General features: G+C 38.1%; 1 protein-coding gene across 1 annotated transcript in view; it reads right to left on the minus strand.

Annotated features, from left to right (window-relative positions):
* The window catches only part of DGCR2 (DiGeorge syndrome critical region gene 2), a 55,806-nt gene that overhangs the window by 11,686 nt on the left and 16,936 nt on the right, over window positions 1–27,184 (minus strand). The window contains exons 4-9 of the mRNA XM_026859944.1: window positions 21,936–21,968; window positions 17,299–17,421; window positions 8,126–8,251; window positions 5,662–5,872; window positions 4,617–4,693; window positions 1,889–2,065 (exon numbers count right to left, since the gene is read on the minus strand). Of these exons, the coding sequence (XP_026715745.1) occupies window positions 1,889–2,065; window positions 4,617–4,693; window positions 5,662–5,872; window positions 8,126–8,251; window positions 17,299–17,421; window positions 21,936–21,968 (747 nt within the window). The remainder of the gene's footprint in view (window positions 1–1,888; window positions 2,066–4,616; window positions 4,694–5,661; window positions 5,873–8,125; window positions 8,252–17,298; window positions 17,422–21,935; window positions 21,969–27,184) is intronic.

Consider the following 27,184-nt stretch of genomic DNA (forward strand, 5'->3'; position numbering starts at 1 on the left):
AGCCATGCCTTCACATTAAAGCAACTTTGAAAAGGGTTCTCCAAGGAGTGGGGAAGATAATGGATAGTCTGGAGGCACACAGGGATGATTTACTGCTCAAAGTTGACAAAGTGAGTTTTAATGTATTTAATGGAATTGACACACTTTCAGGCACCCTCTCCAAGACACGGGAGAACAAGTAGTTTAAGAAGTTTAAGCTTCACTGTCAGTGTCTGCTGCAGCTCCTTCCCTCACTCCTGGTACTCAGGAAAAACTGAATATTCTCTGGACCAAACCTGAAGGACACTCTTAATAGGCAGGCCTAAAAAAAGGAAGCCAAGCAATAGTACTTCCACTGCCCTAGCTGCATCTTGATCCCTGACCGGTGGAGGTAGTTTAGGTGCCTTCTGACCACTGTCCTTTCTTCCCACTGACCTAAGGGTAGGTACCAAAACCAGAGAGAAGGAACACAGATAGCACTGGGACCTGCCAGCTGAAGCAACTGCTCAGGGAGGGTGGCCTGTCCCCCTATGCTCAGGTCAGCTGAGAGGGTCCACACGAAAGTTCAGACTGGAAGAGACCTGAGGTCTCCAGCTCAAAGCAGGGTCAGCTATGATGTCCCAACAGATTGCTCAGGGTTCTACCAAATCTGGTCATAAAAATCTCTGAGGATAGAGACTGTACAACCTCCCTAGGAGTCTGTTCCACTCGTGACTACCCTCAAGATTAAACAGTTTCCTCCGGCATCAATTCAAATCTCTTGTTTCAACTTAACATCCCTTGACTCCTGCCATACACCACTGTAAAGAGCCTGCCTCCATCTTCTTGACAACCTCCTTGTTAAGTACTGGCAGGCTGCTCTCAGGTCCCCTGGAAGCCTTCCCTTCTCCAGGCTGAAGGAGCCCCATTACCACTGCCTCACCTCAAAGGACTGCCACTTCAGCCCACATCACCATCTTGCTGGCCCCCACTGAACTCGCCTCAATTTGTCACGGTCTTGTCAACAGTTTTCTTGCACTGCAACACCTGAAACCGGACACAACATTCTTCTGCTCAACTTATGCATCTGGTATCCTCACCCTCTGGTTAACATTTTGGCAGAGCTATTGCCTTTCTTACATCATCCCAAAAAGATGACTGAAAAGGTCATCTTTTGATCATCATTTTTCAATACCAGATTCCAAGATTACATCTCAAGGTAGATAAGGCGATACCCTGTCTTCCTAATTTTCAGTATTTCAGGTGCAAAAGCAGGCAAAAAAGGGCTGAATTTTCCTCCTTTGCCATTCTGTAAGCCTTTTTCCTGCTTTAAACAAAAAGCAAACTAGAAAAACTTCAAGAACTTGTAGTAAAGTTCAAGAACTCTCCTTGCAAAGCAGCACCATTTATATGAGTTATCTTAAATATTACCTGAAAATACTGCCAATATCCCTGTTGGTATAAAGCTTTTTGGAATAAAGAAATGCAAGATACAGAATGAAAACCATTTTTTTCACTTTAAGCCAGTAGCTCCACTTGCTTTTTTTTCCCCCCTAGTTCTAATAATTGGCTGGAAAGAATTTAATAGAATTTGCTATATTCAAAATAAACCAGAAATAAGTGTTTCTTCATTTTCATGTGAAGTTAATAATTTAAGAGTAATATTTACTAAAAAGACACTTTTTTTTCCAAGCATCCTTTAGGGCAGATATATCCGCTTAACCATTTTTTAGTGAAAATCTGCACTGTGGCTGACAACCACACATTATGATGTTCTTATTTAAGCCAAGCAAATATTTAAAACACACACACACTTTTTGTTTAATTTACTGGGCAAAAGGTAGAAAGGATAACTAACCAATTTCCCCATATTTGTTTTATGCATATTTAAACATGCAACACCATTAACACTGAACTAAAACCAACTTACTCCTTTTGCAGAGGAACGAAGATTTCTCATAGCAGTTTTCAGCATACCAGCTGTGTAAACCATGGTGCCGAAGGGTAGGAAAATGGAAACACTGAAGCTGGGCACAAAGAACGTTTTCATTTTCAGACATAGCCGTACCAAAGATAGGGTCAGGGGGTAAAAATACTTCTGAAGAGCCTAGAATAAGATGCATTGGTATAAGCAGCCTGTGGGTATGCAAAGCTTTAGAGAGGCTCTAATGTCACTCATTTCATGCACACCAACTCTGCTACAAGGCTACTGTATTCTAGTTTTAGCTTCCATTAGCAACATTCCTCTGGGGGAAGGCAAACAGCAGGGAGGGAAGTGGTGACTCAAAAGAGGCTGCTGTTATCTAAGTACTGGGTAATTTTGTCATTCTGCGCCAGTAGGAGTGATGTTCCAGTATCTCTACAAGTGCTGCTTTTCAGAGTCCCACGGGGTTTGCATGCCAACAGTTATGCATCCCTTCAAACAGCACTGAGCTTGGCCATGCTTGCTACTAGCGGAGCAAGAACCCATACCAATCTTGTACCTGGCACTCCAAGCACCTACTATTGCTTCCAAAGATGTGCAAACATACATCCACCCTGCACAGCACATTGCAGAGCTGCTCCCACACGTCTCATACCACTCATTCAGAGTGCAGAGCAGTGCTATGCAGAGAACAAGGCTGCAATGCCACTTCTGCTGCAGTGGTGGTATGGATTATTTGGTCCTGCCAACTGACATAATTGTTAAGAGACTGTAATGAGATGGGTTCCTAACAGTGCAAGAGATCTTGAGAGCATTTTATAACTTTTAAAATGTTGTTTCTGACCAGTGTCTTGCTTCACCATTAAATCTGCTGGTATGCAAAGTTGCAGAGATTAATGGGAGACAGCAATTGTGAAAAACAGCCTATTTTATATGTTTTCAGAAGCTTACTTTCCAAATCTGTGTGCTTAAACTTTGATTTTAACACCTCCTGCAGTTAAAAAATTACACAGTCTTCTCACATGATAATCCTTTCAAACACTGTTAGGTATGATTGTTTTAATTTTTTTAAATGCAACTAGGTCCTGCTATCATTTTTTGAGGGCTTACTTGCCCCACCTCCCAATAATGTATTAAAATTTCCAAGCTATAGGAATATAAATCACTTTTCAAAGAGACTCTAGGAATTCAGAGTCTGCCTTCCTACAAGTCAACGAAGCTTAAGTAAAGTTTTTCAGAAGCTACTGAATGTTACTATGTACTATGATGTACTTTATTTCATATAGATATCTGTTTATTACATAGAAAACTTGCAAACAAAAGAATATATGGTATTGAGAAGGCTTAAATATATATAACACATCATATGAAATAAAACTTACAATAAAAACAGCTATCATGATTTTTCTATAATTTATGCCTCCTTGGTTGTAAACACTGTCAGCAGATGGCAGTGCAGTCAACTTTCCACAGAGCAAAGAAAGGTCCTTTTAAGGAGACTGTGTTGTTTTTTCCTCACTTAGACTTCACAGAAGAAACCTACCTATATAAACAGTTTTGTCCAGACCAGAAATCCCTATTACGAGAAAAAGTTGGACTTTCCTCCCTCCCTCTCCCCTGCTATCCAAATACATCTTTAGGTGCTTTACTTTAACGAACTAATGAAAATGTTCCTGCCTTCACAAGAAGGAGCAGTTTCCTCTGAACATTCAGTCAACGTTGTTCACATAAATGACAAAAGAAATCAATATTTTTGTGCATGGCAGCACAGTCATTAGAAAGCTATGCAGGTTTCCACCACTTTTCATGTATCAAATGAAGTATTTTTCAAGACCCAGCTGTTCAGCAAAATTCTGTTCTTAATTATGTATCTGTACCTACTGGACAGTTTTCCTTCCAGATTTTGCATTACTGAAAATTGTACATAAGAAAACTATTCAGATTACTTTTCAAACACTACACTGGAATTCATAGTGCTGATGCTTAAAAATACCCCTTTGTTTTAAACTTTCCATTATAGCATTTAGATGTTCAATTCTACACATAGGAGTTTATATAGTGACTTTAAGATTAACTAATCCCCCAACTGATTTAGTTAAAAATAAAAGGTATAGAAACGTAACTTTGCATTTTCAGCATATGGAGCTGCTTGCTTTGCAACTGAAAAAGTTCAGCCAGTGATGCCCATCAGATTAATGTTCAGTTTTTCATATAAACAGCAATTTATTTCTGTGATTAGGCAAATTTTGTGTTGGTTTAAGTAAACTATACGAACTATTTTAAAATTTTAAAAATCTGGGTAATTCTGCAAAATTCAAAATTTCTGAAATATATAAAAATCTACCAATTTTTAAAAAGCTAAAACCTCAAATATCCTACACTAGTCTGTGCAAATACTAGAATCAGGAATCAGCAGTTCATCTAGACATTCAACACAAAATCCAAGAAAATAGTTTCCTTCTCAGCTTAATCGAGGGGAAAGTCCGAATAAACTGAGAAACACATTCTTTCCACAAGATATCAATGTGAATAACTATGAAATGTCTTACATCTAAAAAATGACATGTGTATCAAGTATTAAACTCTGCTGTTTTGATACTGTAAAGCAAAGCAGTTTCCCTATACTATTTCAACACTATCACTGAAAGAAGTTAAGTTGTTCTTGCAAATAATATTCATGCTTTAAGACAGTTTCTATGATCCATTTAACTAAGTAATAATTTGAGAGGCCTACCTTTATAAGCTACTTCCCAATGACCTTCTAGAGAGTGATTTCGATTGGTGATCACATACTGATATCCAACCCAGAACCTACAAAAAACATTAAGTTAGATTCCAAAGATACACACCAAAAACACACTAACAAATTAAAATAAATTACACAGAACCCTCCAACGTCCTTATACTTAAAAGCTAACTTTCAGAACATTCTGATGATTTCTTTAACATTTCAGCCTGTATGTCGGCAATGTAGAGAGAGACTACAGTCAAGAAATAGAGGAAAATATTTGATCATATTTTCACTAAAAACACTATAGTATTTTAGTATACTATGTTTACAAATAATAACTCACCATGTCTTTTATTTCTGCTCATAATAAGCACCTTATTCTGTTGTTATGGCAGCACTTCAGTATCTCAAACCCAGAAACCACACAAAAGCATCCAGAAGTCAAATTTTATAAACATATACAACTTATGTCAGACTGTTCTGGATCAATCCATCTAACACTCCAGATATACCATTACTGAACCATTCTTGGTGATCTGTCATGGCAGCCCATGAGACAAAAACACACCGGCAAAAAAAAGTAATTATGTTTGTTGTTAACTAACAGAATGAAATATCTAAAGACACCAGAACATAGTTCTTGCAACTCAAAATGGATTTGTCTCAAACATGTAGTCTTTGTTAGAGCTACTGGTACTTGATGGAAACAAAAATTCTGTTGAAAAACTTAAAGAATTATTTCTATACAAGGTGGTGTAGCACTAAGTCATTGTAAGATCCATCTTCCCTGTTGCAGTCCAAGAACACTAGTACATTGCTGAGACAGCCTGAAGATAGGCTCTGTTGTAGACTATCTGTTAATGTTAATTGAAACATAAAATACAGATTGACCACTGCCAAACAGTCAACCAGCATGCTCATACTGGGTTATTAACCTGAAGCCAATTTTATCATTAGATTTTCTAAGCCAACTGAACTACCAGCATTCGTACCACACAGGCATCATTCTCATGTAATGCGAGAGCTTTGTCCTTTCCCTCCTACTCACCTACGCTGGTCCTTCCTTACAAATGTTTTTTCTTCCAAGTCCCACTCCTGTGCCAAGATAAACCTTAGCTCTTGGTCTGCAGTGAAGGTGGCAAGGGATCCATTCACCCGCTGACATGTCTGCACAGCGTCCCAGTAGTTCTCCCCATTTAAATACACTCTGTAACAGCTGGCTGTGCCCTCATAGTGGTGCCATCCTGTTGGGCACTTTCCTAGGAAACATGAAGAATAGAAGGGAAACCATTCCCCCCAAATTAGGATCTTCAAGATAATGCATCCTAATCAGTGCAATGCATAATTGCTTGGACATGTACACACAACATACTGTGTATACTTCACCTCACCAGGAGATGTATGTATTGCAGATCACAGAAGACTTACTTCACTACATCTTTTGATAGAGGAATTTTTTTTTAATATTTAAAAATATGCAACTCCTAGTAATGTTTCGTTGCACTGTGACAGCCTTTTAAGTCTTTAATTAAGACTAATGATCTACTGTGGAAGATATTTCCCTGCACATCTTTATAAATCCAATCAGTTCGATCAATCCAAGCCAAAACAAGCAGCAAGAAGCTGGAAGAAAAAAACAGAGGTGGCAAATTTAATGATCCTGCCTTGCTATTAGGTGGTTAGCAATACATCCAACTTGCTATGAAGTTTTCAACCTACTTTTACAAATAGTCTCAGTAGTATTCACATAATCCTGCTCTCATAGTCAATCACTAAAGACAATGGGGGTTCTGGGACAGTTGTTTGCTTTGGAAAAACATCTCTGCAAAATTGATTTTTAAGAAGGTGATGGTGTGAACTGCTGTCTCTGCTTTCTCTCAATTAACTCAACTGAGGGAATACACAACAAAAGCCTTGAGGCATTTCTGGGTGAAACAGGTCCATGGGCTTTTGACAGACATTCTTGTGGGTGATGGGTAACTAATAGAGAATCAGAGACAGGCAGAAGAAATTCAAAAAGACATGAAATATGATTTTAGCACCTGCATTTGCAGTATTAACTTGCACAACAACTAAGAAAGGAACTTTAAATTTGCAAACAGGTCTATGTTCATTGCATGCTTTCACAGAGTTCTTGTTCTCAAGCCTCTTCACTCTCTTCAGAAACAGTGATCTTTATCACCAAATAATGATATACAAACTCAGACTTGAAGCCCTTTAATTAAATATCTTTCCTTATTCTCCATTTATATTTTTAAGATCTACTGTTCACATCACTAAGATGGGACAGCATACAGTATCAATAAGACTGCAGAGCATATTAGATATTGCAGTATCAAATTCTAAATTGCTTTATTGTCCTCTGTAAATTTTACTAACATAATTTAGCCACTGGAATCCATGACAAATCAAAATACCTATTTTAATAATAATTTTTGTCCAAAATAAAATAAAAATCAATGAAGAGGTTAATTTTTACTTTCGCTAATCACTTGTTCTTTTTCAGATCACCACAGTCCACAGCAACCTTTCCCCAACTATTGCCATACTGTCTTTCCCCCATGTCCTCTAACCTGTCCCATCCCTCCCTCCAAGGCTAATCAGTGCTGTCTCACATTCCCAAATCACTGGATGTCCCTGAAGCAAAGAGGGAACCAAGGTAACAGGGAGAAGGCAGGGAAGACTTAGATGTTTTCAACCTTGAGAGTTTCAGAGGCAGCAGTCACTACAAGCTGTGATCAGTGGAAAGGACACTTGCAGGACATTTATAATGCTTTAGATCAGGCTGGGACTAGAACGCTAACAGTGGCACTAGCTATGCTGCAGGTGAGAGGATAGGATGACATTGAAATGATATTTTTGAAGATTCCTGACTGCGTGATGGGAGTAACAAAACCCACTCAAGTGCTACATGCTTCCTTGACAGACTGTCTTCAGAGAAGCAAGGGAAGAATTTCCTGAAGTTCCCCACTCCCTAAAGAATATTTATCCTATTAAAAATGATACAACACTCACATCAGAGATTAACTTAATTAACTAATAATAGTGCAAAGTCTTTAAGATCATCTTCAAAATTATGTCAGTCAAGACCAAACAATTTTGGTTTGCCTTCACTTTCAAGGGGATCAATCCTACACGCAAGCTCACATCAGGAGACAAGGGCTAGACTATCACCCCTGCTGCAGGCTGAAACCCTCACTTAAACCATGGACTTACTTTACTGTAAGTGCAATTAGTTATAACAGAAAATTGCAACTCTGGTTTCACAAAATCAGGATTACTAGGGAAATAGAATTCTTTGTATGTATTGTCCTGCTATATAATCTATGCAATACAACAGGACATACATAAAAGAAATGTACAAAAGCCTTAAAAAGCACTGCACATGAATAAAATCTGGTCAAAAAGCTACACAAGAGAAAAATCTGTTAATTTCCCCTTTAAAAGAAATAGCCTAAATCGCTAAACTAATTAGCAGAAAGATGGCCCAGATTTCCCAGTCTGCAACTTACTACTAAATCGGACAGGCTGTGCCACATTGACAGTGTGAAAGCGGGTTGTCTCTCCTCCTCTCCCTCGATTGTGCCTGGAGTCCACATTCTCCTTCCCATGGTAAGTTCGCTGGTCCCCTGTCAAGCCTGGGGACCAGAAGGAATAGTCAGTTGCAAAGTTGTAAAGTTGTAAAGACAGATTTCATTTTATTAAACTTTCTCTCAGTCTTAATTCAATACATATGAGATAAAAAACAGTGTCAGGTAAACAAAGATGGCAGATCCCTTTAATAGCAGCTTGGCAATTTTAGATGGTACATAACTGAAATCCTGCAATTGAACAGAACCAACAAGCCATTACATAAGCCTTGCGGAGTAAGCTAAATATTTTGGCAGATTCTCAACCGCCTGCAGTTGTATACAGGACTGGACACTGGTCATTTCATTTGCTGCAGCAAATGCATCATCCTCAGTGCATTTTATCTGTTCGTGTTTCAGAACTACCCACTCTCCAGCTGCTTTGTTTCTCAGTTGGTGTTGAAGGATGTAAGACAACTTCTCCAATACTTTTCCAACACATTCTCTGAGATCTAGGACAAAATTAAAACCAGGAAATAAAACCTATCTTCAGCCACAAGAACAAGGTTTTTTGTTCACTCCCAAGCTTCTAAAGAAAAATGTTAGTTCATTATTTCTGAAACAAAAAACATACACACTCTCATCTCAGTGTCAGGGCTTCTAACAGGCATACATGACAACTGGATTCAGTAACTTAAGAAGAACACAGTATAACACATTATTCCAGAAAAGGGGCTAGGAGGCTCCACGTGCCTACCAGGAGTAAATAAGGGACACACATTTCAGGTGGAGATGCTGCAGGGTTGGCCATAGCCATAAGAACCAGCAAAATCCTAAGTAGGAAGGCTGGCACAGTGGTGGGTAGAAACCTTTGAGGAAGATGGAGATGAGCACCAAGAAAGATTAATTTGGAAACAAGGGATTAACCTTAAAAAGAGGAAAATTAAGAACTCAAGAATGCAAGCATTAGAAATATCTACTAGCATGTTATTTAATACTACCAGATGTTACTAAAGGTAATACAGTCTAAAGAGCTATGCAGACATTAATTTCTATATAAAAAAAAAAAAATCAGCTTCTTTTCCTTTAAAGCTGATTAGCTCTATTTAGCCTAGCTAAAGCAAATAAACCAGTCATCGTCCTAAATAAAGAGGAGCTACATAGTTTATACAGGCTTAACTACATTTGTACAGAATATATTCAAAACTAGGTCAATAAAAATTTTCCCTTTCAGGCTATCTTTAAAAAGCACGAGGTCCACAGCAATTTCATGATAATTTAAACCCAGAGCTGGAGACTGGTGTTATTACCCGGGGGGAAAGACCTCTATAAGACCCACCACCAAACAATGCACTCCGTGGAACAAGTGTTAGCACCAATGAGCAAAAAAAAAAAAATCACTATCTGGAGCCCAGTAACAGCAGAGTAGCTTTGCATTCATCTGGCTCTAGCACACTGAGTTTGCCCTGGGTTAATGGGATAAGCAAGGGATATTTAATTATCATGTTATCCCAGGAACTGCATGTCTACAGAGATCAACCATTAAGAAAAGGCTGTGCATAATACTCAAATGCCCTTACAGAAATAAAGTTGTAATTCTACTGTTGAATGTTAGAATATGCTAGTTATCACAGGCAAGAAGTTTGCACCAAGAAATGCAGTTAGCATACATTTCAAAGGACACAAAATGGTAAAATAATTTGACAGTGAAGATCACTGATTTTTTTTAATTTAAAGGCCGATCTACTTTTAGTTTTAGAATTTGACTGTTCTTAATGCTAATGGTTCAGTAGCAATATTTACACTGATTTTCACAGCAATACTGAGACACTAAAAAAGCAACTCTTTAATTATAGTAAGGCTTTAAAGATAGCACTAACTAATATAGAATGTCTTAACAAAGATGAACTGAGTTCAGCATAGGAAGCTCTATTTTCCTATGGCATTAAATGGTAACAGCTAAACCCAGAGAACCAGTAAGAACCAAATGCATGAAGAATTAGTTCCCTTTCAGAAGTAAGAGCAGATGCAACACCATATGGCTGACCCTCCACGACTAAACAGAACACCCACAAGGACTTAACAATTTACCTCCCCCCAAAATAAAACAGAAGTTCACAGGTTTTAAGATGTGAGGTTAAGAAAGGGTTACTTGGGCTAACATCTTAAATTGACAGAATTTATGCCAGATGCCTTGAAAAATAGCTACACAGACCCCACACAAAGTGAGTTCAATCAGTCCTCACCCAGGAAGCAGGACACTCATTCCTTCCTCAGCATCTGCCCATGTCAGCAGTCTCGCCACTGAAACCAGGCAGGACTGAAGAGGCAGAAAGCAGCCACCACAAGTCACTTCTCCTTCAAGCTCAACGCTGTCAGCTGCTTAATAAACTGTTGCTCTTCAAGTATTAAATTGCTTCTGTTTGACCTAAATTTTCAGTCTCAGAAAAGCAACAAGGACAAGTTTTTCCAGAGCAGTAAAGAAAGAGATGACAACAAGCCTCTAAGTCACTTGACTGCCATGAAAAGCTGTGTAGATTCTGGTGGCAAAGAGGTAATTGGACTGGTTTTCTATTGTACATTTTCAATATTCTGCAAAAGAATTTTCATGTACTTTACTGTTCCTGTTTCCTTCATTAAAATATTTTTATCTTTAAAAACAAATCAATAGTGCCATAGACTGAACTTTAATATAACAACCTAAGCCAGAAGATCACAACTTAACCATGTGTTTCAGAAAGAAAAAACATCATTTTTATTGCTTATGGGCATACTTAATATTCTGAAAGCTACCAAGTCTTGAAAGATCAGCTCTTTTCCAAAACCTTTATTCTTCTAAATACTACAACCACAAACAGTAACAGTAGTATTTTTACTAGCTGAGACAGATAGTTCTGTTCTTTTGACTTTGTACAATTATACCATAAATGTATTTGCGTGTTAGTTGGTGGGGAAAAGGGAAAAAAGGGTTCAAGGAAAAATTAAGGAGGCACAATTTTTTTCTCCCCTATAGCATGATGGACACAAGCATCCTCCAATCTGTTTCCAAATAGATCAAGTCATGATTAGTATTCACCCAGCTCCTTCCAATTTACAGTTGCTATCTAATTCACGCTAACATGATTACAGTCTAAGTATAGTGCTATACATCAAGAAAGTTGTCCAACACTGCTGATTCTGTGACTATTTTCAGTTGCTTAAAACTACAAGCTACCAATTCAGAATGGAAGTTTGCTGGATGGCTCCTACTACATTTCATATTGGTAAACTTTTCCAGATTTGAATCAAAATGGGTCAACAATTGTTCAGAACAAAAAATTAAGAGATTGGAAGGGGAAGAAGTTTTGCTTACACTTCTATCTTCGAGTTGAACAAGCACCGTCGATCCAGTCTGCAAACACAGCCCTGCTAACTCACAGAAAAAGTTTTGTGCAATGCATTCAAGTTTTGCTGTTCCTGTTGAGGACATGGGAAAAAAAACGGAGGGGGCAAACGCAGTCAAGTTTGAGTCTGAAAGAAACATGAGCTTGCCCAAGCTGGAAGGAATTTGTTATATTGTCCATACTCTTCCATGTACATCCATGGAGATTACTCTGCAGCAGTTATCCACAGGATCTCATCAACACATTCTTTGCACATGGTGTCTCATTAGGGAGGGTAAGCCAAGCACACAAGCAGAGTAGAAAGCTCCTTTTTTGTCCCCCTCAGGCCTCCATCATTCAGACTAAGTAAAATGAAGCAAGCAGCCAAGTAGTGCAATATGGAACGTGAGCCGAGGAGCTGAGACCACACAAAAGTGAGAGCTGGCACCAGCTGAGATGGGAACAGGCTATAATGTACACGTGCCGAGCAGCACTGCATGGAGGAACAAAGATGACGCCAAATGGAAAACTGTTTGGAGGAGCTAGAAGAGATACTGCAATCTGCCACACATGCCGAAGTCTGCTTTGCACTGAAAAGAGAGAAGGCAGAGAGAAGACACTGACTGTAATTTAAAGAGGCCCTTGTGGGGTCAGGATTCATAAAGGGGTGAATAACAGATTTTGGGGAGTTGAACTAGTTTCCAAAGTTACTGTGTCACAGATAAGTCACTCAAGCCAAATCTTTCACAAGGATGGATGTACTCTGTCAAATTATGTCAAAGTTAAACTGTTTGTGAAGCAACCAGCTCTTTTCATACCTTATTTGTTCCAAGATTTGAGTTGCTCCTGCTTAAAAACAGATTCTCAAAACTTACATAAAAAGCTGCCTTGTTCCCTAAGCTTCGAATTTTCTGTCCAGCACAGTACCTACTAAAAGCTTGGAAAGGTTTTAATTCCACTTGGTAATTTGAGAGGTGAGAGAACTTCAGGATTAAATCCAATTTTGTGCCTAAAGATTTGGAAATACAGTTCAGAAGTCCCCAGAGATGAGTGATTCTTCTCAGATCAAGCAGCTCCACGCTTTGCATTATCAATTGGATTATGCTAGGAAATAGATGCCAACCAAGAACAGCATCCCGCTGTGCTGAGCACTATTCAAAGTAATAGACTGACAGTAAAGAGCTTATAGTTTGAACACCATAAAGTAGAGTAAAAAGGATGCATCATACAGGAGTTCAACAAGGGCTCAGAAGAGGTGTTGAAATGATCAGAGGTTTTTATCATTATTATCTAGCTTTAAAAAATGAGATGTACTAAAAGGTACATGAATATTAACAGTCACTTCAACCAAACACAGTGTCCCTGGTGAAATGAAAGACAGAGCTGTTTATGATCGCTGCAAAAAGTGTGTTGCAGCTGCTGCTTTATCAGTTACTGACCATACCTTCAGCTGGCTCCACAAAGGAGACTTTCAGACTCACAGATGATACAGTGCCTATGCACTGGGGCAAGTGACCTCCAAGTCTGCACGTTTCTTCCTGATACAGTATCTGGGGAAGTCCTTAAGAACAGTATACAAGGTGACTTTGCGCAAGATCAGCATTTACAGTTAGCTTCCTAGCAAGATTGTTTCTGTACGCAGTTCGGCTTTCAATCTCAACATAAAAACATGTAAAGTCAGACTGTTTGCTACAGAACTGCAGAGCAGCTCATATTAGTGCTAGCCACTGCTTGCAAGTGCTGCCCTAGACAACCAGCCGATTGTGGCCTCAGGCTCAGGGGGAGGAAAAAAAAACCCTAATAATTCAGCTTGCTGAAACTTTCCACTGTTCTTGTTTCTGACCAAGCAGGTCTAGAAAATAGTACTGAGAAAGACCTTATAAAAGGAAGAATGTGGCATTAGACAACGGTGTGCACTACAGGGTGAGCTGAAGGTTTTTAAATCCAGATGCTAGAAGCAGCCCAAGGACAGCTGATGGCACAATCTGATCACTTATTACTGGGAAGAGTTCAAGTTTTTAAAAAAATAAATAAATTAAACATAATGATCACCAATATAACTGCAAGCTGAAAAACTGGTATGTATAGGATTTCTGAAAGGCACTGGAATTTAAGACATTGGTTCTCTGTTCATATGTAACACAAGCACTGATCCTACAGCATAGGAATAAAACACAGGTAAAGAGCCAGAAATCCTAACCCACTCGTACTGCTGGAAAGAACTTTCTACTGGAAGGCCTGAAAAGAATGTAGACACTTTGGAGAAGCGGATCTTATATCCTGGTACAAGCAAAACTGGAAATCCAACGAGCACTGAAAGGCAAACTGCAGAGCACTTCCTTCTTATGGATTTAAATACAGAACTTTTATAAAGGTGGAAGTGTTATGTTACTATTTTGATTACTTGTATGAAGAAATAAAAGAGGAAGTGAGTAGAAATAATACATTCCCATTTGTAAAAGTCCCTGTTTAAGATCTTAATGCCTGTTTCTACCATTTCACAGAATACATCACTTTGGGAAAAACTATTTTTAGGATCAGTTACTGCTGATATGGAACAGTACACAAATGTCATAAGTCTTCACTGCTTAAGTAGAAGAGAGTTGCAGGTACATGCTGCATAAACTCTCCCAGCAATTTTCTGTATGGTCACAACAGCAAGTAGCCAACAATTTTAGTCTACCAGAGAGATGAATTGAGGGTAACCACTGCTGCAGATTCCACTAACATCTCCATGCCTAATGGGAAGTGCAGGGGGAATAGCACTTTATACATCACAAGTTTGGGATTGAAAGGATTTCCACATTATAAAGGAAAATGGTCATTCTGAGAAGGGACAGTAAGCTATGATGACTATCTTCAGAGAAATATATGGTCTAGCAAAAATAGGCATTTCAAACACTTGTTGTCAACAAATCAATGTCTGACATAATTATGTTCTGAAGAAAATGCCAGAAGAAATTATTCTAACAAAAGTCTTAGTGTTTGGGGTGTTTCTTGTACTTCAGACAACACATGATTACCCAACTAACTTATTAATTAATAATCCTTGTATTTTAATAGGAGCTTTGTTACTAACATGAATTAAGTCAGGCCTAAAAAAGGTGAACTAAACCAACAGTGCCAAATAACTTACAATGGCTTTGTATTAAACCTTTGAAAATACCAACATGACTAAGTAGTCATTGAAACACACCATCAACATCACAAAACCTTAATTCACTGCCATTGATCTTTTGAGTTGCTTATGTTAGTGTGCCATTAGTAGCTCAAAGGCTGAAAAGTAACAAGCTTCCCAACCAGATTCAGAGCCACTTCTTGCAAGTTTTTCATGCCTCAGAGATTTCATACCTTTTAAAGATATTTTAATTCTCCAAGTTTCACAAGTCCAAGTGGCTTCACTAACTAGCTCTTTTAGTGTTTAGTCTGCCTTTATTGAAATTAAGAACCTTAATTAAAAAGTATTTAAGTTTAGCTGAATCATCTCATGATTGCTCATGTAAATCCAAAGGTATTTTCTAAATATAAAGCTGCATCATTTCTTGTTAATTCAGTGGCTAAAGACGAAAGTTATCACTCCCAAGTATGACTATGTGCTACTATTATTAGTAGCATTAACTCCCCAATCAAGTCCCAGGACTCAGTCTCTCTTGTAACTGGTCACATATTTATTGCTTTCCCCAACGTAAGAACACTGTGTTCTCCAAAACTTATGCTGGCCTCAGATTTCCCTTCATTTGTGCTGTTCCTTTTTATACTCCAACACACCATTCACATGCACACCAACCTATCCTTATTCTTGACAGTTCTGAATAACACATGCCCTTCCACACCCCTTCCAGGTCACAACACTATCCCAACAATTTTTTGTATAGGTATAAGAGTTTTTACATCCTACACCAGTAGTTCTTGTTCCTCTGGTTTGCTGGCTACAGTCCTTGCATTACTGTGCAAATATCTCAGTTCTTTCATAAACACCACACCCAGCTTTCTGGCTGTTTTACTGAGCACAGCCTTTTCACCAATTACTTATCCAATTACTCTTCTCATCAACTGGAATACTTTCCTTCTCTACACTGTCCATCATTTTCGCCTCTAGTGTTCTTTATGAATGTTATTCTCTTACTACATACAGACATGGCGATGAATCAAGTCTCTCCCACGCGTCTCCTTTATTTTCTTAACTTAAAGTTCTTCTCACCATGTCAGGCCACAGTCCAGCGAGACCTACACGCCAAACACAAAAGCAGAGCCTACCTACTGAGAAATGTTACTTCTTAAAAACCTTTTCCTAGCCATATACCAAGTATTCTTTTTAACTCCAGTCCTTGAGTCAACATCACCCTGTTGCGTCCTTCATGCAACAACTTAAATTGCCAACTAATATACTAGGCAACAACAGAAGTTAAAAAATACTGTTTTCTACCAATGTGGTCATTCCAATACTCCCAGAAGTGAAGCCTTCAGTGCTTTTTGAATAAATCCAAACATTAACATGACTGTTTTCCCCTAGCCACTGACTTACATTAACCTCCAGAAATTTATTAGGTCCCTAATTTTTCACATGTGGCCAAAATTAGCTAAAAAGGAGGAAGAATAACAGCACAACGATAAAAACACTTTTCTTTAGGACATCCACATTGTAAAATATACCTTTAAACAGAATATCAATGGCACAGCTTAATTTTCAATGTCAGAAGAAATTACCAACAGTTTTTTCCTCTGTGCTGCAAATATATACACTCACACAAACTAACCAAAAGCTTTCTAAAAAGAGCACTGAACACATTCTTTTAATTATTTGTGCATAGCACACACTGGAGAGATAGCTAACTATAGCACAGTTTCAAAGTTTGAGTGTTAGATTTACTTCTCTAATTCCATTAGAAAATATAAATATTTAGAAGAGCTCATTGCTGTAAAATACCAATGTTACTATTTCATAGCAACTCTAAAATACCTCGAAACTCAGAATGATGAGACTGAACACTGATGAGAACACCGAAGTTCGTGTGATTCTTTCCCAAGCAAATTAAGAGACTGATGGCACAGAACTTCTTAAAACAGTTTTTGAATGTAATTTAGTCACACTGTAGAGATAGAAGTTTTGAATTATGCCACAGTTAAATTCATGCTTTCAGATTCCTGCTTCATTGTTCTCAGAAAAAAAAATTATAGGTCCCTTCACTTTTAAGACACAGAAAAAGAGTTGCACCGGTCTGTCTGTCAAGAACAAATGAAAGTGTTTCAAAACTGTGATTATATATTCACAAGCAAAAATTTTTGCTTGCTTGCCTTTTAAAGACAGCTCAGTATCCAGCAGCTTTAGCAGAGAACCACTGCTGGTGATAGGCTCCAGAAAGCATATGATCAAAAGAGTTTATGAAGAGTAAATATACCAGCTTATTTGGCAGAACAAAGTTCTCCACTTAAGCCCAAGAAGCATAATCAGTACAGGAAGCAATAAAACAAGCTCTCTATCCAAGTCCAACAATGTCATCCAGCACAGTGATATACAACCAAAACAGTAATTCCTAATTTAGCCACAGGCCTATGTGTCATTTTGGTTTAATTGCAACATGATTTTTCTTTGTCATGGAAGTCTCAGACTACAAACTCTCCTCATCTCCAGGATACATATTGAGACTGTAGGAAAGGAAGGGTAATTCAGACAAGCAAAAAACTGTTTGTAGCGTTAGTACTGCTGCAAAACAAGCTGACTCTGGGATGAGCAGTCTTCTCAGCTTTATTTACCTGGACAGTCAACTTCATCACTCTCATCTTCACAGGTGGGCCATCCATCGCACTGCCAATTTGAAGGGATGCACTGGATGGTACCACTCCGACACGCAAACTGCCCTGGGGTGCAGCGGAGCTCTAGGAAATAAGAAGAAAGTTGTGCTTTGTTTGAAGTGTTGTTTATACTTGAAGTATTACTATTTCTTAGGAAATAATTCTCTCAGATATCTGTAGTAAAAACTTCCTGATAAAGATACAATGTCAGCAGCTATCACCACAGTGTTACCCATTTTCTTATTTTGGGTCACTAAGGACTACCTATTCACTTTTCTCAGAACCAAAGTTCAACAAAAATTATGCTATTGTAGTGAGGTGCTAGATTATGCAATAAATTCAGAATTGTTTCTATTCCAGTCTCTCTGTATGCCAGGACCTGCTAGACTTGCACAAATGTCCAGCCTGATTTAGAGCCATTCCATAGAACTATTTGTAAAACAATTTCTATATCCATGAACCTGTTTTCACTTTCTAGATTAAGCTCTCGTAGAATTTCTCCATACAAACACATCCTTTACAAGAAACTGTCAATATCTGCAAACATGTAGTTCCTGCTTCTGCAAGAGTACTGCCTACTTGCTATCATTATACTGTCAGACCTAATTAGCATTATAAAAAGTACAAATTTTTTCAAAGCTTTTCTATATCAATTCCATCTATCAAATGCCAGAACCCAATAATTCAACTTCATTTTGTATCCCCCAAAACATTCTGCAGGAGGAAAAAAAAAAAATTTAAAAAAATCTGTCTATACAAGTGAAGAATTCTAAGCTTGTTTACAGATGGCAGGTCTGCAAGTTGCCATTAGCATCCATAGGGTCACTTTCACACCAGATCATCACCATCTTTCTTCTGGACAGTGGTTGGCAATTTTCCAACCAATATTCCTGAACAGTTTCATATGTTTTCCTCTCTAACAAGTACAATAATCCCAGGTAGGCTACATCTAAAGAGTAAGTGCATTTTCTTTAAAAAAAAGTATTTTACAGTAACACACAGTCATCCCTGATTTGAAAGATTTAAGTATGTAACTTTGCAGGGAGAAATATCTAAAAGAAAATTTAAAATACAGGCATGCATTATCTCATCCACAGTTTACAACCTAAGAAAAAGACCTGTAATTACAGATGTTGCCTTCTTGAAACACACATCTAAACTAAATCAAGACAGAGGTCATATTTAAGTGTTCAAGACAACAGGACTAGGCATAATAAAACCAGTCACCATGGACTCTCAAATAAAAGCTGTACCCATACGCCTAGTAATTGGTATAGAATATTGATAACAGGCTTCTAATACGATGTTAGGCTGAAATCCAGTTCTAGTACTGGCTTCTCTTCAAAGCACAGACCTGCTCTTCTAGAAGAATAAAAGCGGGCACATCCTCTTAGCAACCACCTACTCAGAGCAAACATTCAGGTCACAAAATGTCTTAAGAACTCACACAGACCTGCCAGACTATCAACATCAACAGACCTTACAGCAAGGCAAGAGTCTTCTCACCCATTTAGAGCTTCTCAGTCCAAACAGATAACAGTGAATGAGCCCAGGGGAAATGTAAAATAAAAAAATTATTCCCTCCTCCAATAAAAACTGAAATAATTTATCCATCCCAAAGAGGGAAAGGATTAGAGGGATAAAAGGTTAAGCTTCACTTGCCCAACGTATCAAGAGAGAATATTAAGAACCTATCTTTATTAGGAAAAAAACAAACAACAACAACAAAACAAACACAAAACCTTGAGCTAAAAATCAAAACTACTCAAATTTCAAGTTCCCAGAAAAGCATCAACTCTTCAGTAAAGCTTTCAGCTTCTTTCACCACTTTTGTGCAATGTCAGCATGCATGGAAGGTTTCTTAGAAAGTTCTATCATCAGTTTCAAATACTGAATTTACACTGGAGATTGCAGTAGATATTTTAACCCATGAAAGACTATCCTCCGCTCAGCTCCTGTTTCATTGCATCCCCCTGCAGTTATGACAAAATCCAATTCAAAATTCAATACTTTAAATAAATTCTTAATATTTTTACTATTTGATTTTAATGGAAGTCATACACTCTGTGAAGAAAGCTATTCTGCAACCCTCTGGTTTTGGAGGCAGCATCCCCCAGGAAAGCACTGCAAGCCAACATGCACATGGGAAAAACAGTTAAAGAATACTTTTGTCTCTCTACAATTTCATACATGCTATTAATGTTTTATGTACAATTACACATGACTGGTTCAGATAAAAGGATGAGTCCATCCCAATATTATGGGCATTTTAAAAATGCCAGTTACATGCTGTAATGTCATTACTTCCTGTATTACAGACACTCCTCTCAGAAGAATGTGGATACATGGAAGAGTACAAAACATTTCTATTAAAACACCACTCAAACCAGTTGAACAATTGTTCCCAGTGGAAATCATGCTATATCAGATGCACTAATTATTTTAGACCAAGGAACATGAACTGCTATGCAATTCTATTGCAGAGGGCAAAAAAGTGAAACTAAAAGAAATACTGCAAAATTAAAATCTCCTTATTCCGCAAACACTGCCAATAACACCTCCTGAGCCATCCTAACCCAGAGCCTGTATCCCACACACATTATTGAACTACCTAAATCATTGTGCAGTTTCTGGAGGAGTTTAATCTGAAGTGTTTTGGTTCTATGTGCTGCCTATTGTGTGCTTTAGCATAAAGACAAACAAGATGCAATCATCTGAGAAAACCAAACTGCCTCTCTCACTTGTGCTCAGGGTGGGTTTGGCCATACACAATGGTCTCCATGAGGATTGATGCTTAAGATCAGCTCTTTCAGAAACACCTTGCCATTGGTGGAGTACAGATTTCCACTAAGGCCCCACCATACAAATACCGATGGGCTGTCATCTGGACAAGACACAGCAGCAGGCAGGCAGCAGCACAACACCCGGCTGAGAGCCAGGCCCACCTGCCAACACCATCCCCTTGGCCCCGTATGCCCCATACAGACCTGTGTGCCAGGCTCAAGACTCCCACAGCAGAACACATCAGCTAGCCAAGGCAGGAGCCTTCAGAGGTAAAATACATACGTAAAATAGATGGAAGACTATAATGAACCTGTCAGATACTCAGTCAAGGAACAGAGAAATTTGGGAGAGGCGATGATGCACCGGATAGGTGCTAGTCTCCACAATCCAAGCAGGCGTTTCATTTCAGCAGTCTATTTTTAAGTCAAAACAGCAGAAAAATGAAAACATTTCAAGCCTGTCTACCGTAGAAAAGGCAAGTCATGCTGCCAGCAGCAGAACAGGATTCATGAAGATATACAAGCACTAGCAAATAACAGTACAACACAAAGTAACCATCCATCTTTCCTGAAATGTAAGTACTTAACACACACTCAGACTTTGTACTTTCCAGGAGCATGCTAAATAAAAACTATCACTTCACACATACAAGATTTCCAGTTCTTCAAAAGAATAGCAAAGTTTCAAAAATATCAGTCCCACTTCTATACCCCAAACCAGATATCCCGCACTGTTCATAGCTATCGATTGTAACTCACAGCAAGGAAGGAAGAGGAAGAAAGTATCCTAAACTATCACCTCCTAGAAGCACTAAAAGCACACATTCCCTACCAGCTGTTAAAGCAGAAACATTTCGTATTTTCAAAATTGTTAGAAAATGTGTAATGGCACAAGCTCAGCTACAAGCAAGCAGATGTTGTAGCAGAGGCACTGATACAACACTAGCTAAAGACATCAACAACTGCCTACAGTGAAAAAATGGAAGTAAACCCACCTCCAGCATTCACGAATGACGTGACAAGTTACATCTGCAGTATTATGATTCACATATAAAATTCTAACATAAAAGGCTTCTTTTCCTTTTAAGAATCAGAGCAGTCTTTGCTATGCTACAGCACAAAATTTAGTACACTGAAATCTCATTTTAGAGCAATTAAATTCATCTGGCATTTGCTGGGAAGAAGGGAGGCATGTACAACACTGGAAACAGCAGCATTGTAGTTTTTGCACTATACATAATATGAACTTACAAAACATCACAAAGTTCAAGCAGTGTGAGAATGTGAAAACACTTCAAGCAGCAAGGCGTCATTATACAGTCTCTTCATTTTATCTTCTTGAAACACTTCTACAATGTTAACCCCCAACAATCTTGCCAACCACCGCATCCTTCTGCCAGCAGTTACAACGAAGTACAGAAAAATTATATCGCTTGCCAAAGGCTACAAGCAGAAGTCAGCTGTCCTGACTGAACCTCCATGCTTTCACAACACCCTGGTTCTTCTCTAAAACCCAAGCAACCCACCAGTTCACCAGCACACTTTGTCTTTCAGAAATATCAGCAATTAATACCAATGTATTTTCTGGTAACAACTCACCTGTTCTCACTAGCATCAGTTTACTAAGAGATACAAATTAGCCAGAGGGAGGAAGAAACTCCTTAACTTTAAATAGAGATGAAAAATTGAGATCAGGCTCAGACCATGTACTAACTCTACAAGATAAAACTTACTGTCAAGTGAAGGCCAAAAAATCCAGTACCAATTTGGTGGGACACATTATTAGATAATATAGCCTGCCCACAAGTCACTCACCTGAAAGAAGTCTTGCGAAAGCTAGTCTCGGACCTGTAATTTGAAATTTAAAAGAAAACTTACAAAACAGTTGGAAACTTATTCAAACACCAGAAATAACAGACAAGATTATAAATAAATTTTTAACAGTGCCATACAAATAAGAAGTCTTCATTCATCTCCTTTAGCTGCCAAATATTATTTTTCTAAATTAGCCAGTGACAAAACAGGATTTTTAATAACAGAAAAATCTAGGTTTTGTACTGGAATAAACTAGGTTTTCAAGGTGGGTGCTTATACTCGGAAAGCTTTTGGTCCAAAGATATTCCCAATTATGTGTTGAATGTCAGGTGTTTCACAGCACTCATCACGTATTTCAACACAGGGCTCAACTAGTTTTTAAAATTTTATTTACAGCATACTCATTTCCAGATTTTTTGCTATGTACTCAAAATAGACATTTACAAGAAACACGGAAGGACTTCATGACAGATTAATAAAATACACATCAACCCTGCTTTAAATTCCAGCCAGCTTCACATGTTTCCTAAAACAAAACACCTTTTTGCCATTATAAAATATGGGAAGCCCTTTCAGGTTTAATCATCTCATGTAATCTTTCCATGTAACTGAGAAGGTTTTCCTTCTGAAGCCTGAGCACTGGGCAGCCACAGTGCACCCTTCCTGCAGCAGATGCACATTTGGCCAGGGTGCTGCCCTGGGCATTACACTACCTGCAACCTGTATTTTCTGCTTCATTTTCAGTCTTTCAGCGGAACATTTGGACTAGGACACCTCTGCTTGCATTTAAACTGGAATTAATTTCATATTCATCTTTCCCTTTTTTATGCAAAATATAAGGGATAACTAGTTACTCAAAACAACTTTTATTTGAAAGAAAGGCAGGAAGGATCTATATCCAGTACCTGAGTCTACTTTTCAACACTAAATCTCATTTAGAGCTTCCAATATCAAGTCAAGACTGTAATAGGCACATCAAATATAGTGTTGATTCAATACAAGTTCACCTTGCTAGTTCAGTTTTCTGAACGAATTTGATCAGTTGGCTTTGAAACAGCAAGCTTCAGATCAAATTAAGCTATTGTCTGTCCACATTAATTTTAGGTGAGATCAGCTACAGTTTGTCCCCCTGCAATCAGAAAGATTGCACACTCCAACTGATTCAGCAGAAACACAGTTGTACAGATCCAGTCTCAATTAATGTGGAATTGGGGTCTTATAACAGTCGTTTGCAAATGAAGCTACAACATCTACTAATGCATTGGGATTTTTTTTTTAATTAGCTCATTAATAAAAGGCATTTTCTGATATGCTTGGATTACATATATCTTCTCAGAGGCAGGACAGCTAGTTTCAGCCCTGTGCCACCAGAAGCTGCCCTGTGAACAGAGCTGGGACCATCACCTTCATACCACAAGGAAAGCCTTGATTACTGACTAGTCACAGCTCATACCCACAAAAAGCTGTCACCAGGTCACACCACCACTGGGGTAAGAGAAGCAAGCAGCAGGGGTGGAAATGGGCAAAAGCCAACAAGCTGTAAAAATTTCTGCCACGGGACAGAAGCCAACTGTCTATGGAACTCAGAAAAGCACCCTCCTAGTATACAAGAACTATTTACTCATCAAAACACTCCTGCAAAGATAAGCTGGTGGGTAAATGAGAATGCTTTGATACTACTGTCTTCACAGGATTATTTATCCTCCTTCAGTTCAAGACACATATAAAAGGAATTCAGCCCGAAGAAATGCTACATCCAATCAAAATGCCAGAAGCTCTGTCTCGGGTACATATAATAAACATCTCCTGTAAAGCATTAGGTGATCAAATATTTCAAAATCTGAATTTCAGCTTTGTAGTTTAAAGACGCTGAAGTTTACAGGAATCAGTGGAAAAAGGAACACTAGAAAGCCAAATCTCTCCTAAAGCAGAAATGTATCCCTGACAGAAGATTCTCTTTACTGATATATACACCTGTTCTTAACTCGGATATATAAACCACTAGCAGCACAAAAACCTTGATGTCTTGGCAATTCACAATTTAAGAGGTATAGATGAGGAGCCAGAGGCCTAAACTAAAACCTCCAAGATATAAATCTAAATTCAGGAGAGTGCTTTGATACAGAAATTAAACTCAGTGACTACAATCGTTGATTATGAAAGTTTGGGTTCTTCTAGTTGCAATGACTTTATTTCTCTTTAATAAAAAGAGATTCACCAGTCAATAAAGTCTGATACATTAAGATATTCTTTTGGTAGCTAACACTACAGATACATGTTAGATTTTAGCGTTTACACAGCAAGTATAGATTTGAATCTATTTCAGTGTTTAATTCAAAGAAATGCCACTTTTCATTTGCTACACTAATTGCTTGTTCTTGTTTGGTGTGCTTCATTTGTATGGAAATTGAAATTTGATTAAATGTACAAACCCAGCATTTAATGTTATTTCAATTATAAGCGATTAGTCTGAAATGCATGTACTGGAAAAGATAAGCTTGAAATACATGGCTTGGTTTTGTACATAAGCTTTTAACAAACAATGGCAGTTGTGTGCACCTCCTGTACTTCGCTTATTTTGGTCACATTTCTCGAAGTTGGAACTGGTAGATCCTCTGGCATCATTTTTATTTACAGACTGAAGGAAGACAAAAGACAAAAATACTTCCTGTTTTCTCATTGTCCCAAACCAGATGAACCAACCTGTAAGAGAATATTCTGTTCAGATTTCAAGAGGCAATTACAGCTATCAAAAGCTGATTAAGCATTAGAAAAACTCTAACTACAAGTACTTAGGCCAGTAACTCTTCTCATTCAGATTTTAACTTGTCCCACAGGTCTGTCTTATATTTTATAAAACTAAGCCTACATACTTAAGTTAAGACCTGTAACTACAAGTTGAACTATCATTTCATAGTTTAACACATTTAAGAATAAGTTTACTAAAATTGAAAATTGCTTTTTCTTAAATCATTGTTTCTATATAACCTGACCCATGTTACATGGATGTACAAGCATGATCAGACCCTGGCATCTCCAGCAAGAAGCCTAACCCCCTAAATCCTTAACTCCTGGAGATTTTGCACAATGCCAGTGCTCAACAAATGCCTGCAAACAAGTATCAGAAATAAACCAACAAAAGCAACACCACACCCATCATCGTAACAAAAACACATACAGTTCCATATCTAATATTTATGCTCAAGAGGAAGCATAACACAACCAACATATCTCTAGACTGGTATTTACTGAAGTAACACAAACTCTAAAATATTCCTAATATTACAAATACAACAATTCCACAACAGTTTTCTTACTTTAATCCTCACCAGATATGTGACAAAAAACTGTCCTTAAGCTAGTCCTCTGCACTTGAAAAGTAGTTTTCATAACTTGGACTTATTGCAAGTGCACAGGTGAAGTTCACCAGACCAGGTACCGTATGTATCTCACACAAAATTTCTGAAAATCTGCCAGCTTGTAAAGAACACTGCAGTCCTGCCCAGCCTCTGCTTGTGGTGGACAGAAGTCAGTTCATAGTTGCTGAACTGTTTTCAGCGACAGAGAAGCTATGAACTGTGCTCGAGGATGTTCTGATACAGCCTTTGAACAGGTTTTCTTGTTTTTAACTTGTCTTTGAGGTATCACTGATCCCACCCAAAGGCTCTGCTCTCAAGAAGTGAAGCCATACCTAAATGGTATTTCCCCTCAGCTCCAGATCTCAGATAAGTTTTCACTATCCATTCATCTCCCAGCAGGTTTCTTTATGTCACTTGGTGAATCTTACTTCCATTACATGTTTTAAAATAGAATACATACAGTATTCTCTAACAAAGCCACAGTAAGAGAAAACCTACCACCACCTTATTTTCAGAGAAGAAAACTGATGAAGCTCAGAAGTCACCATCAATTATTCATTTCCATACATCAGGTTTATTACTAAAGTTTCTCAGTAAAATCGGTTGTTTACTGTTCTTCAAATCAAAAGCCTATAGAATAATTAAACTTGATGAATTAAAAAGCTATAGAAGAACAAGAACTCCATTTTCCAGTTCAGTTCCACAGAAGATACAATGCTGAGCCATTCATCTGTACTATTGAAACATGCCTAAGCACAATCCTTAGGTCATGTAGCTTTCGTTTATCATGGCCTGAGTATGTACAGGAGGGTATGAAAGCACAACAGCACAAGGCACAGAGCCTAGGGGGGAAAGGAAAAAAAAAAAAACAAAAAAAAAACCCACCACACAAAGGCCCTATGCTACGCACATAGTCAAATACAACCCACACCTATTCTCAAATTTCATTTCAGCTCATGAAAATTAGAGATTCTTAAGTTATAATTCCATTTAGTATGAACACATTAGTTCCAAAAATAAGTAAATATGTTAGAGGCATTGGCATTTTCTGCATGACTTCAGCATGCAGTTTCATGAAGTAATTAAAATTGTGACAGCACTCCAGCTGAAAATTGTAAATCCTTAATAAATAACTCTAATGAACATTCTGTATTACTCAGTGTACTGTCATAGTAAATTATGCTAGATTACCCTAACATCCATCTAAAGATTTTACAGCATGTTAAGGAGCAATAGCAGTCTCCTTCCCCTCACACCGATATTATACCTACACCCTGCACAAGCTTGGAACTGACCCAGTTTCCCCTTGCTCACAAGTGTCATTCACTGCAATTCATTGTCTGCTCTTTGTCTGCAGGGCAGACCCAATGCCAGCAAGAAAAAAAAAAAAAAAAAAAGCGAGAAATCAAAACTAAAAAAAGCTAAAGCAGCACAAGAGAGCCGGCATTCAGCCAAAGCAACAACATCAGAGCTTCTTGAATGGGAACCCTGGCTATGATTTCCTAAGACAGAAAATACAGACTTTGTGCTTTATGAATGTGGACACTTATTCCTAAGAACGAAACAGAAAAAATATATTTCCCAATTTCTCAGTACTGCTAAAATCAAACAGAAAACAAATCTTGCTACTTGAACTAAGACGAAAGAATACTGTCAATTAGGAAGTGCAGCATTCCAGACTGAAAAGCAGTTTATTTTCATAGCAGTGAGGATACCAACTAAGCAACAGGCTTGCTTTTTTTCCCTGAAGAAACTGTTATGATAGTAAGTAAACAGGCAGAAGGGAAAGTGAAATACAGCACTGGCACAAAGAGCACTCAGTACAAACAAAACCAAAGCAATGAGTACTCCAGAACCCTTTAATATGGTTCAAAATTAAAGCCATCAGTT

This window comes from Athene cunicularia (assembly GCF_003259725.1).
Source record: "Athene cunicularia isolate RWA chromosome 15 unlocalized genomic scaffold, athCun1 chr15_part1, whole genome shotgun sequence".
In the NCBI taxonomy this organism is placed as follows: domain Eukaryota; kingdom Metazoa; phylum Chordata; class Aves; order Strigiformes; family Strigidae; genus Athene; species Athene cunicularia.